The 17,914-nt window shown below is 42.0% G+C and overlaps 1 protein-coding gene across 2 annotated transcripts in view; it reads left to right on the top strand.

The window, feature by feature from the left end:
- Window positions 1–17,914, top strand: part of ASTN2 (astrotactin 2) — an 845,639-nt gene that overhangs the window by 333,166 nt on the left and 494,559 nt on the right. For both annotated transcript variants that reach the window (XM_045791077.2, XM_087869420.1), the window contains exon 6: window positions 5,776–5,922. In XM_045791077.2, coding sequence (XP_045647033.1) covers window positions 5,776–5,922 — 147 coding nt within the window. The remainder of the gene's footprint in view (window positions 1–5,775; window positions 5,923–17,914) is intronic.

Here is a 17,914-nt window from a genome sequence, read left to right on the forward strand (position 1 = left end):
CTGTAGAGTTCTGAGAAAGTCACAATGTTAAGTATTCTTTCCTCCTCCTCCAGCGTGACACTTGCACTTGTCAGACGATTGTCCTAATTTTAGTTTCCAGAAATACACAAAGAGGCAGAGAGGTGCTAGAGCCTAGGTGCGGCAGGGATCCCATGAGATGTTCAGTGAGGTTCGTGGGGACACCAGCCGTGCTCAGTGGTCACCCTGATACGCAGGGGAATTAGCAGCCTCTCAGTGGCTTTTCATATGACTTCTTCCTGGAGAGAGGTGGTGGTGGGGGCGGGGGAGACGAATCATTGCCAAAGAGAGTCAATGAATATATTTGAGTAGAAAAGAAACAGTAACAATATTTCAGTACTGACAACCTTTTGGTAGAAAGGACAACCATATTTAAGCACTCATTCATTCACTCACTCATTAAATTGATGTTTATTGAGCACCTAATATATTCAGACACACTTACAGATGCTGGAAATAATAGAAGGGCACAAGATGAGGTCTGGCACGTAGTAGACACACATTAAATAACTACTTATTGAATGAACTAATTCTCAGATAAGGTCATTGAGGCTTAGAGGAGTAAGGTGACTTGACCATGGGGGCCAGCAGCTAAGTGTAAGAGCCAGAATTCCAGCTTGAGCCAAAGAGCCACATGCCCTGCTGAATATCTGCAGGCAGTGGGCATTTGAAGAACTGAGAAGAAAGAAAAGATAAAGTACGTGTGCTGATCATTACAATTATGATTTCCCATTTCATCTAAATAGCTTCTCCACTAGTTATGGGTTATAATTGCCATTTCATAGATCAGAACACTGAGGCTCTAAGAGTGTAAGTGTAGCTAACAGTTAGCTATTAAATGGAAGAGTCTGGATTTCAGTCTCTATGTTTAAAACCCAAACCCAGCCTCTTCCTCCTATTCTGAGTGGCTTTTTTTTTACCTGTTGGGCTCCTCCATCCTAAGGTCCTAGGCTCCTAGAATCCTCGTTCCTCACCCCAACCCCATATGCCATTTGAAGGAAGAAATGACTTCACAGCCTGGGACCTAGTCTCTTGTCCCCCAGAGATACCAGGAGGAAGGAATCAATGGAAATATGGCTGCTTGAAGTTTTCCGCACACAGTGGTCTGATGGGGTTAGATCTATTTTCTTCATTGTAAAATGTGATTGATTCAATTCCAAATTTAGCTTAAATTTGATTTTCTTCTCTCAACCTGGCATCTCCAAACTGAGAATCAATCAAACCCCAAATTATAGGCAGCATGTGGATCAACAATGCCGAGTTATTTCCGGTCGAATTTCTCAAGCAATGCGCTTTATGCCATTCTCTGTTGCCATGCGAGAAGTTGAGGGGTAAAAGGGAGGGGAAATGAAAGGGAAATTAGATTATTAACTTTCTCCAGTTCCAGCAATCAATACGCCCTGGTGTAATTCTATTCCTACAGCACAGCTCTCTCTCTGTCTTGCAAGTGACGGGGAGGGAACTATGAACCGGGAGGCGATACAGGCATAACTGTGACCCTGGCCATCTGACGATGCTCGTGTTATGATCTGGAGCTATCATACATTGATTTTTTTTTTTTTTTTTTGCCAATTGCATGTATTATCTTTTGTCCTCCAGTCAGCCCTGAAAGAAAAGCACTCTTTCCATTTTTCAGGTGGGAGTATTTTGTCTTATTAGGGTTAGATCAACTGGCAAGCATCCCGTGGAGATGTTGTGGTTACGCCAGGACTCGAGCACAGCCACGTCTAGCTTCAGAGGCCATGCTCTTTCTGCAACTACATGATGCCATTGCGGGACCTTTGTTCGGGAGTGAGGTGGAAGGTAATATGATACGGGGGAGAGGATGGAAAGAACTGTTTCTAGTCTCTCTTCTGCCACATACAAGTTGGGTGACCTTAGCAAGTCATTTGGCTGTTCTGTCCCTCTGTTCATTTGTAAAGTGGGGATAGTAGTAACAGTTCATTGTAAGGATTAAATGAGGTAATTAATCCACTAAAATATAAGCTTCAGGGACCTTGGCTGTGTTCACTGTCATTTCCTCTTTGCCTTGAAGAGTATGGAGAAAAAGGTGATGTTCAATCAAAATTGGTTGGATGAATGGATGGATGGATATGAATTCTAGGCGTAGTGCCTGGATCATAGTAAGCATTCCGCAAATAGAGGTTCTCTTCCCTGTCTCTGCTTCCTACAATGCAATACAGAGCCTGGGTGAGAAGGAGGTGGGTTTTTTGGGAGAGAGTTTCTACCTTGCTGCTGTCTACAGCTTCTACTTAGAGCTAAATGCTGATGATCAGTTCCCTTGGCCAGGAACTCTTAAGAAGTCACCTCTGTTTGAGTTCCACTGTGAAGTTTCTGCCAGATCCAGTTGCCATGGAAACTCCCCAAGCCCCATGGGCGGCTCCACAGGCATCTGGCCTAAGTGCAGACTTGACCTCCGTGCTTTCTTCTTCCTGGACTTCAGCTATAACCATGGTGATTCAGGCATTCGCTGAGTAAATGGCTACCCCAGGATACTGTTCATTCACATTCTCCCTTTCACTTCCTCCCTCTTCTTCTGACTCTCCCTTACTATCCACTCTTTTTGTCTTCAGTTCCTTCAAGAATAATTCAGTTCCTAATATATTCTGATAATGTGTTGGACAAAGAAGCAAATGAGTCCTGGTTTCTGCCATTGATGATTAGATAAATACTGATACTTGGCTTGGAAATGATCATTTACCAAGGGCATACCATGTGCCAAGAACTATGCTAGGCGTTTGACATTTGCTGTCTCATTTAGCTCTTACTGCACTCTTAAAGGATGTGTCATCTTGTTCCTGTTTTCCAGATGAGAAAACAGAGAGGCAATACGTTAGCATGACTTCACCCCCCACCCTACTGACTCTTAGAGACCGTGGATGACTGTGAAGGTTTAAATGACATAGGACATAGGACAGCTAGGCCAGCATGAGTCCAGAGAGCTAGTGTGAGCAATCCCATGCCTGCCCCTCATCCCTCTTCTCCCAACCAGAAGACAACTCTCTGGAGCCTGGATGGGATTTCTGGTAGTTCATTAATTAGTAAAAGGAATGTGTTGGTCACATTGCATTTCTGCTGCTGTCTGGGCCAAGTCTGAGAGATGCCCTCCCACAGCCCCAGAGGGTGCTAGTGTCCATCCAGGCATCTGCCTCCTCGATGCCAGGAGCCTCTACCTTCCACATGTCACTCTCTGGGTCACCTTCCCAAGAATGTGTTCATGCTGGACTCATCCTTACATGTTTGTCCCCTCAGAACAGACTCCATTGAATCTCGAGTGGAAACTCAGCGCTGCTGCTGACTGCTGTTTGGGGGTTTTGTTAAGTATCTAGGCTTGGGACAATATGTTGACTTTTTAAGGAAAGACTTACACAGAGCACCAACTCCTAGTCCATACCCTAGTCCATAAGGAGAAAATGTCAATATTAGATTGCTTATGCTATTTAGTTACTAAACTGTTTATATTTTAGAGTTTGAAACGGCTTTTTTGTGGTCCTCAGAGGAAAAATGAAGTGTGTTCCCCTTTTTTTGGTGGTCATTTTAGGCTTAAGGATTTCCTGTTCACGTGACACCAGGACCAAATTTCTAAATTTTATTTGCTATTCCATTTAACAAATATTCAACAAATATAGCAACCCCAAATAGATGAATAGTCTCTAGCATAAGCTATGCCTTGTCCTAGGGCTAGCAATAAAGATCAAGATACTATTCTTAAATTAAGGAATTTCTAGGTTCCAGGCAGTGAGCTTAGTGTGAGAAATGTAAAGATGGTGAAGATGGGATCCTTTCCTTCAAGATGCTCACTGTTTATTAAGAAAAAGAAATATCCATACAAAAAAATCCAAAGTCAGCTGTCCATAGGGTTCTTGTTCCATTAGGATTCACCAGCCTGGCAATGTTGCTTGTTTATGGTTGGCGTGGTTTTGATTGGTCAGCACCTGTGTCTGCTTACTAATATGTTACTATCCTCCCCGGATGTTCCGATGCATTTACTGAGATTCCGCCATGTCCCAGACACTGTGCTAGATGTTGGGATACAGTGGTAAGCAAAGGGCATGGCACCTTCCCTCAAGGAGTTCACCATCTAGTTACTAGAATCTAGTGTTTGAGAAACACAACAAATGTAGGCTGTTTGTTTGCCTAGAGGGAGAGGAATCTACATTTGTGGTTAATCTCAATGAGTGATGAGGGACAAGGAAACAAGTGGGTTTCTATGCAAAGGAAATAATACCTATGATAACGTTAGCATGAAGAAGTGTTGACTGGGGTGGCACTGCGGTTATGCAGCCCTGCCCGCACCTGGGCCCGGGAGGGGAGAGCAACAGGAGGTGTGAGTGCAGAGACCCACCATGAAAGGCCTCGGATGCCAGGCTGATGAGCATGGATGGCATCCTGTGCCCAGATGCTATAAAGCAGCTCAAGGGGTTCTGGCAGGGAATGAGATGGGAAGATGTGCCCATACCTCACTCATTCCACAAGCAAACAGACAATAGAGACGAGGGGAAAGAGGTGAAAATGCTAAGGACACAGAATAAATAGGACTGTGTGGCTGTGCAGATGCTATAAAGGAAGAAGACATCTAGGTGAATGGTGGTGTTTTCGGTAAGTTGGCAAGTCCAGGAGGAAGTGGAGGAGGAGAGGGGGAGGAGGTGGAGGGGAGGAGCACAGGTTTAAAGAGAAAATAACGTGTCCAGTTTTGAATATGTTTATGCCATGCCCTTGGGACTTCCAGAGGAAGATGTCTGGGAGGTTTGGGCATAAAGATTTGCTCAAAAGAAGAGCCTCGGGGGTGATAGAAATTTGGGAGCCATTACTCTAAAAATAGTAATCAAAACCTTGAAAGTTGGTGTGAATAACAAGGCCTAAAGAATGAGACCCAGTGGGGACTTAGGACACAGTCCACAGAATTTCTTTGCTGGCCCAGTGCTCTGCTAGCCATGCAAATCCAATCTACTCATCCTACTGCATCATTAAATTGTCTTTAATTTTTCCAGGCAAAACTCCCCTCCCCATCCTGTGTCCTCTGTATTAGTTCTTAGTACAACTTGCCTTGGGTTCTGACTCACTGTGGTTAAGCCTGCCTTTGCCCCCTAGCCTGCAAGCTCCTGAAGATCAGAAACTATTCTGCTCCTGCTCTATGTGTGTCTACGTAATAGGTGCTCAGTAAAAGCCTGTGAAATTAACTTGTACTGATAAGCTTCCACCATTCTGTGAAAACCAGTTAGATGACAGACACTGTGTCTGTCCACTATGCCACGTAATCATCACAACCTGTGAGCTGCTTCTTACTGTCCTTACCATACATATACGAAAACTGAGGTTCACAGAATGAGACAGGTCACAATTTGAACCCATGGTTGTCAAACTCCAGAGTTCATGCTCATTCCTCTAGGCTCAATGAATTCAACACTTCTCACTTCTTCCTGCTTGTTTCTAAAGCCAGTAGAGAGTTTAATGTCATCTACATAATTATCAAGAATGACCAGCCTAATTGAGAGGGAGGGAGGGAGAATTGCCACAGTTTTCATGAAGCTTCTTTCTTTCATCTATACCGAAGGATGTAATAAGCCCATTTTCTAGAGAGTTAAGTTGAGATCCAAGAAGGGCTGCTGAGATGTCATTGGCAAGTCCAGAAGTTGGAAAATATTATCTCTTTTTCCAGCTTCCCATTTGGAAAAGGGCAGGATTCCCAAATTCCATGCTATCCCTATTTTCTTACCTCATGGACTTATGTATCTTTGTGTATATTTTTGTTACTAGGTTTGCTGAAAAGCCCAGTGAACAAGACAGCCTTGACGCTGATTGCTGTGAGCTCCTGCATCCTGGCCATGGTGTGTGGCAGTCAGATGTCCTGTCCACTCACCGTGAAGGTGACTCTGCATGTGCCTGAGCACTTCATTGCAGACGGTAAGAAGCAAGCATAAAAGATGCCCCATACCTGCTCATCACCGTGCACCCCTGTCTGGTCAGATGTCCTCCATGCATGGCCCAACTTCACAATTAGATTACAAAAAAAATAAAAAATAAAAAAAAAAATCCAAATCCAAAGGCCTTGAAGAGGCCCTTATGATTTGGAATCCTGCATTATGTGAATGGAACTACAGACTGCTTTTTGCCACGGGCAAGGATAAGATTTGTTAAATAAAGGAAGAATTCAAATGTGAGTGCAGAAAGATTGAGCTACTGCAACCTACTATTTCTTATTATGCTTCTGAATCCTATTCCACCTAAAAATATCACCCCTAAAATACTATTTTCTAATTAAAAAATATGACAGACAAGATCATATGAGCTTTGTTGGAATCTCCTAAATATCCTGGAGAATACTCACATCTCATTCCCTGTAAATGTACTTTGTAAGTATGTTATATCCTACTCTTCACCCAATTAATTTGAATTAATGAGACACTGTAGTCACTATAATCATTTGCAAAGCATGGCCCAAGAAACTGATTAAGGTGCTTGAGATCTATTGTTAAAGTGCCCTCCAGAAAGTTGTCCCACTTCACATACTCCAACAGGATGTGATGGCACCTCTTTCCCCAAATGCTTGTCCAAGTGCTTGGCATTCGTATTTTTAAGTGTATTGAAGGTTATCAGAAATATAATGAAGAAGGCATATTAAGTATGCAGCTTAATGAATTTTTACATAAGAGTCCACCCAGATTAAAGCATACAACATTCCCAGCACCTTCAGCTTCCTTATGCTCCCTCCCCGTTAATGCCCTCCCAGAGGTAACCACCATCTGACTTCTAGCACCCACCATATTAGCACCATTGTTTGTTTAAAACTTTTTCCAGTTAGATATGTATTGGATGTTTTTGAGATCCTTACTCAATATTTGTCAACTTACCTCAAGGTAACTCACTTTTATCTTTAATTTTTAAGTTCATGTTCAGAACATAGCACCAATCCCTTCAGTATGTTTTATCCAAAGTGGAACTTTCACCTCCTTTCTCTGAAACACTCAGACTTCTATTAATGCATCCTGTGATTGCTCCCACTTCACCATGTGATCTAGCCTCTACTTGTGTTTCACCTGAACTGCAAATAAGTTCAGTATTTCTCATTTTATATATCATGCAGTGGATTTTCTGAACTAAGAACAATACTTTTAGTTCATTCCTATCAAATCATGTGTGCACATATAACAGGCAAAACTGTGAGTGTGAGATAAAGGGATAGCGGAGGGAGCCAGAAGGAATCAAATTTACAGAATTATCCAGGTAATGTAGGCTGATGAATACTGGGATTGGAAGAATTGCCAGAACCTGGGTGTGGTTGGCGTATGGAGATGAAAGTCTAGGAGTGATGAACAATGAGTTTGGGAAAACCAAAGGGACAAATTTTGGCCATTATTAAAGACACGTGACCTTAATTTAGCTTTACCTGTCCGTACTCTTTAACTGTAGAATGGTAGGCCTTAGCAACATTCAAATTTTGAATATTTTCATGCATGTAGAAGTAGAGCTCCTAAGAGTTTGAGTTACCTGCTCAGAGTCATGTTAAATACTTTAATGGCTAAGAGCAGAGGCTATAGAATAATACAAACATGAATTCAAATAGTTGCTCTGTTAACTGCCATTTCTATAGCTAGGTGAAAGACTTATCTCTCTGAGCCTCAGTCTCTGTGTTTATAAAATGGGTATGATAATAATACCTATCTCATTGGATTATTGTGAAGCCTATAATTCCGCATTTACCAGATTTTCAGATAACATGTAGTTGGGAAATTGCAAAATCGAGGGATCACCCAAGAAAACCCCAAAACGTGTGATGGCTCAGAAAGATAGACAAAAATGTGGTGAATTAAAAGGTGCCCTTTCTCAGTGATCCTTATTCTGTTCTCTGTCATAAATTTATTTTTTAAATTTTGTTTTATTTTTTTATTATTATGGTAGTCACCATACAGTACATCATTAGCTTTTGAGGTAGTGTTCCATGATTCATTGTTTGCATATAACGTTTTTATCATAAATTTAAAACTTTATAACTTCCTGCAGAGTTGTCTGTTTCTGCCTCTAGACTGGAAACTCCATGAGGGCAGGAGTTGTGTCTTCTGGGAGAGATGTTGTATCCCTGATGACAAGCACACTGTCTGGTCCATGGTTGATGCTCAGTAAATATGTGTTGAATGAATGAATGAAATCTGAATTAAAGCAGACTTACAGATGGTTCTGTGGGATTCTTCTGTTTGATCACTATGAAGAAAGGAGAGACTGAGTCAAGGAAACTAAGGCAGAGAAAGCATACAGAACAAGGATAATTGAAAATGACCATGGAGTGCATGGTCTAGAGAGTGCAAGTATTAGAGAGTACAAACATGGCAGGCAATGCTAGGTGACCTAGCCCAAAGGGTCTCAGTTTCAAGGTTTAATGGAACCCCCTTCCCCTACATGCTGCATTGTTTTGGTTAGGAATATGTCCTTTGAAATAAGTATGTTTGGATTCAAATCTCAGTTTCCTTATTTAATTGCTGTGAAATATAAGAGAGTCAGTTAAGCTCCCTGAATCTCAATTGTTCTTATCTGTACAACGGAAATTACTTTGAAAGTATCGAATGGCAATCACGTATATAAAATACCAGTAAAATATCTAAAACATTGTAATTGCTAAATAAATAGCAGTTATTACTCTTATTCCTAAAATGATCCATAAAGGAAGAGACATCAGAAGCTGGGACATAGCAGGATAAGAAGGCATAAGAAACTAAATAGATGAGATTCTTCTATTCTAATAGATTCTAATAGAATCTAACAGATTCTATAATTCTTTTGGGGATCAGCAGGAATCCTGAGAACAATGAATACTTAAAGTCAGGTAGATGGCTGTCTAATAGTTCTCGGCAAGCAGACCTGTCCCAGCATGATCCCAGTGCCTCCTGTGGGTGGATAATCTATGAGTATTGCACACTCCATTCCCCCACCAGCTCTCCAAAGCGATCTTTATTAACCCCATTTGACAGATAAGAAAACCAGAACTTGAAAAAGGGTGGAATCCAGCTTTTTATGGGGGTGGAGCAGGGCCTAACAAAGAACCATTTATATGAGTTGGACTAGTCGGGTTTCTAGCTCTGATTTCTGGAGATCCAAGAGTGTTATGCAGGAAGGCAAGAGGGGAAATGATGCTGGTGTCTATTTTCCTGAACCCTTATTATCTGTTGGCATTAATATTTGTAAATGCATTGATACATAGCATAAATGCAGTAAAGAAAACAGAATGAAAGTGTACAATTCAGTGACTATATATATATATATATATATATATATATATATATATATATATCTGCATATCATAATATAGGCCCCCACCTAAGGCCACCGGCTGAGTTATAAACAATGTCATAATAAGGACTATCAGAATGAAAGCAGCCCCCATCAAATGGAAGGACTCCATTGAGACAAAGCCACCCAAGGACCTTGGCCAAGACAGTGCTCACATTTCTCACCTCCCCCAGAAACCTTAAGCTGTCAAGTGTTAGCCCTTAGTGAGCCCTCATCCAACCCTGAGAGTTGAGCTGTCCATGGTGCTGAAGCATGGGAAGGTTGGGGGAGGCTGAGTAATGAGGCTGGTCTTCAGAAAGAAAATGAATTCTGCACTTGTGTTATATTTGATGCTTACTGCCCATTATAGGTAAAGGTCAGCACAATATAGCACTTGTCCAGACACCAGTTGGCACGAGCAATAAATCCTGACAGGCTGCATTGAAACCCTTGGCAAATATCACCCCTTTCTTTGTCTGGGTCTTCTCAAGGCCGGTAATGGCTTTTTGCCCTGCTAAGTAACACAGTGAAGACACAGACTAGGTTTGTGTCCAAACTTACTGAATTATCTGTTTTTTTTTCATCTGTGGCCTGTAAGTCATCTACATTTGGGTCATTTGGGCTGATTAGCCTAAGAACTAATGAATCACATTCTCTAGGGGTGGAGCCCAAATATTAATATTCTTAATGAGAACTCTGTGATCAATTAACAGAAGTTTGAGAGCTGTGTTAATACATTAATATCTCTGTAAATGTTACTTTTTTCCCATCCAACAGAGGTAATAACTCCTTGAAACACCTTGGGTTCCTGATAAGGGGCTTGAGTTTTTTCCATCTTTGATTTTATCAATGTCATATTAATGGAGCTGCCTCATGCTGTAGGTCCAGTGGTTGTCCATAGCACTAAATATAATGTGAATGGCCCACAATAGGTTTTATAACAAAGCAGCCCTGGTAACATGGATTTGGGTTTCGTCCAAATTGTCATGTAGGTGGCATTATGGATGAGTGGTTATTGGTTAATTTTTAAAGCTTATCTTATTTGAGATGTCGGTTTGTGCATCCCTTGAGGCTCCCAGTATAAGTCAGGATCTATTTACCCAATATTCTGCCCCTACAGTAAGCCAGTAGAAGAGACGACTTTTTTTTTTTTTCTGAGAGAGAAAAGGAGAAAGAGAGAATCCCACAACCCTCTGAGATCATGACCTGAGCCAAAATCAAGAGTCATACGCTTAACCAACTGAGTCACCCAGGAGCCCTAAAGAGACAACTTTTGAAGGAATAAGTTGTTTAGATTAAGTGGGTGAGGTGGCTCCATTCTAGTGTAGACAAATAACAGTACACCTAGAGTTCTCTGTTATATTCTGTTCTGTTCTGTTCTGGGAGTCATACTTTCAGAAGGTGAGTGATATATTGGAAGTTGTCCAAAGGAGAGGCTTTGTAGTTGAGATTGGAAAAATATTGTGGATACCTAATGACCTCTCAGGGAAAGGGTAGAGGAGAATCATTCTATAAGAAGAGTTGGAGGAACCTAAACAAAAAGTGAACCTAATATTATTGAGTAAGTCTGTTATAAATATGGCAGTGTTCATAGACTTTCATGGAATTACTTACTCATTCAAGTCTCATAACAGAACTGTGATGCAGCAATTTGGCATCCCCATTTTGCATACATGGAAGGTAGGTCTCAGGGATGTTAAGTGATTTGGTCAGATTGACACAGAAGTGAAGCAAGGTAGGAGAGCCCAAGTTTACCTGAACCCCTAGCCCAAGATCCTTCCATGCTCCACTCTTTGATAAATACGACTGTAGTCATTATTATTTATCTTGAAAAGGGGGACAGGCTTGGAAGTCCCCAGGAAGCAAAATTAGAGATAGCTGGGTGATGAGGGTGGTCAGAGATGATATAAAATTGATCCTTAGTCTGAAAATGTCTTCACTTTCTGAGCTTCAACCTCATTATCTATAAAGTGGAGATTATAGCAATACTTATCTCATAGAGTTTTTGTGAAGAATAAATGAAATAATGCTCATAAAGCTTTTAGCTCAGTTCTGGAGACCTGGTAATGGCTCAATAAATCATATAAAGGTTAGCAGTTGTGATCATTTTTGTTTAAAATTGGAAGGGGGTCGTTGCAAGGTAAGAAGTTCCCCATCATAGGAATTTTCCTGAAAAGAGATGACCACATTTCTGTGAAGCCATAGAAGAAAAGTGAAGTTGACTTGGGTACATGATATTTTGATTCAGAGCCATTTTATCAGAATATAAATTTTTAAAACGTTTAAATTTTTAGGACTTTTAAAGTGTGTTTGTTTATTCTTTACTACCGCATTCCTGGGTGTCACCCATTCTTTGCATAGGCTCAGAAATGGAGTAAAACTCAGGAATGAGTGAAGGCTAGGAACATCTCTTGAATACTTTACTTGGCTAAACATACACACACACACACACACACACACACACACACACACATGCACAGAAACACAGTGATTTATGTTGTTATGTTCATTGCATCAAAATATTCATGCCAAAATATTTGTTAAGATTGAGTTGTTAGCATTGCCTTTTGGGCTAGACTAGGTGATATTCAAATCCTCTTTGTTTTCTTTGACGGAGGAATTTGGGGTCTGAGGGTTCCTTACCAGCCTATGAAATCCTGAAGTGGAAATTTCCATCATTAGGTTGGCCTAGTTTATTAATAAGCCATATGTGTAGCTGCTTTTGGACACAAAAATTGTATACAATGAGTCATGGTCTATACTTGCTTCCACCCCTACTTCATGTCTTCCAACCCAAGAGAGTGAGCTAATAACGTGGCTTCATGCCTTTAATGAAGAATGAGGTTATAACCAACCTCAGAGCTAGTTTGCAGTGATTTGAATACATGGAAGGAGTATTTTCAACTCTTAGAAGGAAAAATTACACCACACTGAAGGTGGCTGATTAGTCACAAATGCAAAGAATCTTGTCTAAAGAGTGTAGTTCCTTGGAACTTCTGCTCTCTGGCATGATCTGGGGCTTTGTTTTAAAATGTTCAGTGTTGATTGCAGACCTTTGAGCACCATAGAACCTATACTGTATGGTGAGTAACATAACATAATAATTTTTTTTTTAAAGAACCTATTTAGGTATAAAAGTTCTCTACAGCAGGGTCTCTGCCTTGTTTGTCCTTCATTGCTTTGCACAATTCCATGCAGTTATGGCAGATAGGCTACCTTGCCTTGTATCTTCCTCCCTCTATGCATTTGCTTAAATGTTGCTATCCACCAGGAGTGCCCTTCCTAATTTCCATACACTGCAACCCTCCCATCTCTAAGACCTAACTTAGTTTTCTCCTTCTTCCAAAAAACCTTCTATAGCAAAACCCCCAAAACTTCTTCAAAGAAAACTCCAGTCAGAAATAATCCCTTCTTCCTTGAAAACTACATCGAACTGTATTTGTACTTTTTAAATAACTCTGCAGTCTACCTTTAGTCACTGTTACTGTTATGAATATATTGTTGGAACAACTGCCATGGTCCTAAGAACTGGCCTCCTGTGTTAAATCTTGCTCTTCTCCAGTCTGTTCTCAACAGTACAGATGGAGCGATATTTCGAAATGAACAATCTCAACATATTGCATCTTCCCATAAAACTTATTTAAGTATCTCTAATTATAATTGTTGTAAAGAATGAACTTCGTAACATGGGTTTTAAGTCCCTGCAAGATCAGGTCCCTGCCTACCTCTCTCTTCCAGCCTCAACTTACTCCACTGCCTCTACATGGGTTCTTTAGATAAACATGGCTGCCTCCTGCCTCAGGGCCTTTGCAAAGTTGTTCCCACTGCTTGAAAAAATTTCTCCCCACTTCCTTAGTTTCTCCTGGACAAATTTATTTACCCTAAAGTGATTGACCTCCCCTTTTCATATTAGGTCCCTTCCTAATCATTCTCTACAAGCCCTGCTCTATTCCTTGATTTCACTTATTTCAGTTGTTAATTATATATTATCTAGTTAATGTTAGGCTCTCCCATTAAGTTGGAATCTCCATAAGGCTAGAGATACTATGGGTTTTGCTCATTATATTCAGCACCTAGGACAGCGTCCAAAACAGAGTTTGTGTCACCAAAAAGCATTCATTGAATGAAAAAAAAAAAGGGAAAGAAAAAAAAATGAAATGAAAAAAAAGAAGTGATTTCCCTAGCTAGACTTAAATTTCCTCAAGGTCAAGGGCCACAGCTTATTCATGTCCTAACCTATTGTGAAACCTAACAGAGGCTTCAGTAGACATATAATAAATTGTGTCTGTGAAATGAATGAAGGGAGGGCGGGGAGGCAGGTGGACCTAGATGCCCTCAAAAGATAGATCCTGGGGAGTGACGGTACACAAAATCTGAGTTTTCTTCTCCTTCTGTGATTGACTTTACTCCCCACAGTTTTTGTTCCCATCCCCAAAGATAAGAAACTCCAATCAAAATCCCATTTCTCCCCCAACACCAAAATGAAGCAAGCTTTATCTGGAAGCCCAGGCAGAGGGGAAAATATAAATTGAGCTGAGATTCAGAACACCCAAGGGGGGGAGGTGGCAATGAAATACCAATAAACTATATTAATATGCTGAAATCAGGAAGAATAGGTTGAACTCCAACCCAGATTTAATAACTATACATGAGAGAGTGCAGGGAGAAGGCAAGGCTAGGTTTCAGTTAGAATTAAAATGAGATCTGTAATGAAACTGGTAATATAATTATAAACTGTGAAAACTTTTTTCCCTTCTCCCTCTTCTTGTACTTAATGGGCAACTCGTTCAGCAATGGCCTGGAGCTGGTGCTTGGAGCGGTGAATACCCCCTAGAGTGGAATCTGCTTCCCCCCCCACAAACCTCTTCATTAGAAAAGTCTGAATCCACAAAACCATGGAAGGAAAAGAAAATGCTTCAAGCCATTTCTTCTTTAAATAGTAACCGATCCCCAGGTTAGAAGTGACAAGGGGCTTAAGAGAGAATGAACCCCAGAAAACGGTTCTAAGCAGCTGAACGTGTTCAGGCTTTTAAAGATATCACAACAGCCAGTTGGGTTGGGATTTTTAATGACACTCTGTGTTAAGATGTTAGCTTGGCGTCTGACCAGGAAGAATTGTTATTAATTTCCTTTCTTAACAAAAGGGATAACTGAGTTTGACATCCACAATTGGAGACTAATTTCTGTGTTTTGATAGCACATTGAGTCCAAAAATACATTCCTAGGAACTGGGGGCAGAGGACGGTTGAAAGGGGTAGGGAAATTTAATTTCTTCTCATTAATAATTCCATTTTGCTGTTGCGAGCAGAAGATCACTTTGACTTTGCGACGGGGAGGAGAGAGTGATGGATGGGAGCTTTGACGAGAGGGAGCTTGAGATTATAGTTAGTTGTTCCATCCTTGTTGGCATGGTGTTTGCAGAGTGGTGTAGGGGTGAGGCAGGGGTGCAGTGCTGGGAGAGAGAAGGTAACATGGTGCAGTGGTTAAGTGCATTGATCTTTGAATCAGGAGACATGAGTTCTACTCCCAGACATTCTGCTTTCTAGGTTGTCTTCCCCCCCCACCCTTGGGAATATTGATTCATCTCCCTGAGCCTCAGTTTCCTCATTCAAAAGCACTGTTAATGCTCCCTGCTTCAAATGAGTGTCAGTGGGCTGATGCATGTGGAATCACGTGGCCAACTGTGAGAATTGGTCTGATGATGAGAACATGGTGCTTTTTCCCTTTCTGTTGTTCATAAGATTATTATTTATAAAGAAAATAAAGGAGTTGGAAAGAGCTCTTAGTGGGTATGGCCACATCAGTAGATGGTACAATTTTAGGGATGCTTAGCTGGGCCAAAAGCATGAAATTAAATAGTTAAGAATTAGTTCATAACAGTACTTCCTTATTCATACACAATGCCTGTTTTCTTCTCTCCCTTCTTCCCTTCCTCCCTTCCCGTGATCAACAAATATTGCACATCCCCTTCTCCGTGGAGTGTGTAGATGTCAGGGTGCAGACACAGATAGAGCACACCCTCTGACCTCTCCCGGAGAGAGAGAGAGAGTTGTACTGGATGCTGTGGGGACAGAGAAGAGGGGCAGCCAACTAGCCCAAACTGGAGATGGGGAGTGCTGCTAAGGGAAGGATGTCTTGAGGGGTGTTACCTGAGCTGGAACTCAGAGCCATTGATGGTTACCTGGAGTTGGGTGCTGGATGACAGCAGGCTTCTCAGAGAGGCATGGGCTCTTTCCAATACATGCATTGAGACCCTGCTGGACAAGCCTCCTGTTGATGAGCCAATACCAACACTAATAATTGGTAACATTTACAGAACACTGCTAAGCTCCAGGCCCTTTGCTAAGCACCTTGCAAACGGTTATCTCATTTAATTCTAATACCTCATGAAGGAGACCCAGACATTCTCCGAACCATTGTCGAGTTAAGGGAAGCTGAAGCCTGGGCAGTTTATGTGACCACCTCAATGTCACACAGGCAGGAAGGGGTTGAGAAAAATTATTTCAAATTAGTGGTGGCAGAATGTGGTAGACAGAGAATTAGATGCCTGCATTTGGTGTGTGGCTTCGAACTCCCAAGGACTTTGGCAATCTCTGCTTCTCCGGGCCTCAGTTTTTTTTTTTTTTTTTTTTTTCCCCTTGTACAATCTGGGAAGGGAACAAGATGGTACTTACAATTCCTCCCTGCCCTAACATTCTAAAACTGGAATGACAAATACTGTGATTCAAAGTCCGCTTTTACTCATCCCATTGGGTACGTGGCCTCTGAAGTCTTTATGCAGCCATCCCATTAGCAGCCCCATCTCTTCCGACTCTTGTCTGGGCCTCTCTGTCTGGGCCATGCGGCCCCCTGAGCAAGGATCTTGGGAGCAAAGGCAGCTGAGCAAACCTTGCACAGCCCACAAGTTGCCATTTGAAGAAAGCTTAGAAGGATCACAGCCAAGCTTGGGCAGGGACTGTGGGCTCCCAAGGCTGCTGGGATGAAAAAAGAAGTGGTGGGGAGCCGGGCCTTGGTGGGAAAACTGCCTCCCCTTCTCCAATTCCCAGCTTCAGCTGCCAAGGGACCTTGAGCATCTCGGATGCCAGAAAGAGTCTGGGAGGGAGAGAATGCATCATATTCAGAGGGTAGAGATGAGATGGGAGGAATAATTAAAACCTGCACATCCCTCCTGCCTCTCTGCACTCCCTCCGTCAGGCCCCTGGTGCCCAGCAGAGCCTCACTGTTTGGCTTTCTTCCCCAGCCACCCCTCTGGATCATCTAAGCCAAACATATCTGCAGCTGCACAGCCTGGGTTTAGGGGCAGCTGTTGGCAACTTTCTGATCCTTCTCTAAAGGCCTGGGCATCTTACCTGCGGCTTCGATGATCCCCAGAGCCCAGAGCACCCGTGAGCTTTCCATGTATTCCCTCTTCTGCTTTAACCCTAACTCCCATTTTGGCTTTATTGATGAATCCAGATATTAAGGCTTTCAGCTAACCCTTGCTAAGCATCTGTGCAGGGAAAGAAGTCGCACTCTGGGACACAGTCAGCACAGGGAAAAGGAGGGCGAGATGGGGAAAGCACAAGAGATTTAGAATCAAAAAACAACAGGTTCAAGTCTGCACTTCTCTACTTACTAACTGTAGGTCTTGGGCGAGTCACATCACTGCTCTGAGCCAGCAATTTCACCATCTATAAAAGTAAAGCTCTTACCCCCTACTTCACAAGGTGACGGTGAAGATGCTATGAAAATATCCCATAACAGGTGCTCCGTAAATGCTAATCATATCCTCAAAGAGATCACACCTGTTATTTAAAGTGACAGGGTAACTATAAAGCAGAAGACCACAATAGAAGGCAAATCATAATCTGGACCAGGTAGGGCATAGAGACAAGAATCAGCAAGGTTGTCAGGGAAACCTGGAGTATTTTCCACTTGCCAGTTCCAGGTAAAGCCTTAGGGAGGGAGATGATTTGTCCCATTGGAAAGAGATGGATGGGTAGAATTGGGAGTGAGAGTGTGCTCTGTTGGAGATGAGGAGGGAGTGAGAACAAGAAGGACAATGTTTCAGGCAAAGGGGACAACATAAGAAAAGGTGTGACCGGAACAAATAACATCCAGAGCATCCCAAGTTCCAAGGGGCATAATGGGGACTAATGGGAGGAGCAGATGGAAGGCCAGGGTCTCATTGTTGGGTTTCCCTCATGGCAGTGATTGGAAGGCATGCAGCCCCTGAAGGATTTAAACAAGACAGCGTAGAGGTCACAGTTGCTTTTACAAAAGACAATGCAAGATGGTAATTAAGAGTTCAGGCTGTCGAGTTAGACGCATCTGGGTTCAAATGCTGACTCTGTGAATTAGTAGTTGATATTACAGATATTACTTAACCTTTCTGGCCTGTTTCTTAATCTACAGAGTAGGCATGATAATAATAACTTCCTCTTGGGAAAGTTAAATGAGATACTATCTGTCAAGCATTCAGCAGAATGTTTGGCAAACAGGAGGCACTCGGTAATATTCATTTTCACTGGCATTTCACCCTCCTCATTAAGTTAGGTCTCCCTGTTAAATGTGCGCTCAGCACATTTGTAATTGCTTATTCAATGTCTAATTTGGTTAAGAGTCTGGGGCGCAGAATTACACTCCCTAGGTTCGA

The sequence above is a fragment of the Ursus americanus genome, chromosome 18 (genome assembly GCF_024610735.1).
Source record: "Ursus americanus isolate L20-20 chromosome 18, mUrsAme1.1.p, whole genome shotgun sequence".
NCBI classification, from domain to species: domain Eukaryota; kingdom Metazoa; phylum Chordata; class Mammalia; order Carnivora; family Ursidae; genus Ursus; species Ursus americanus.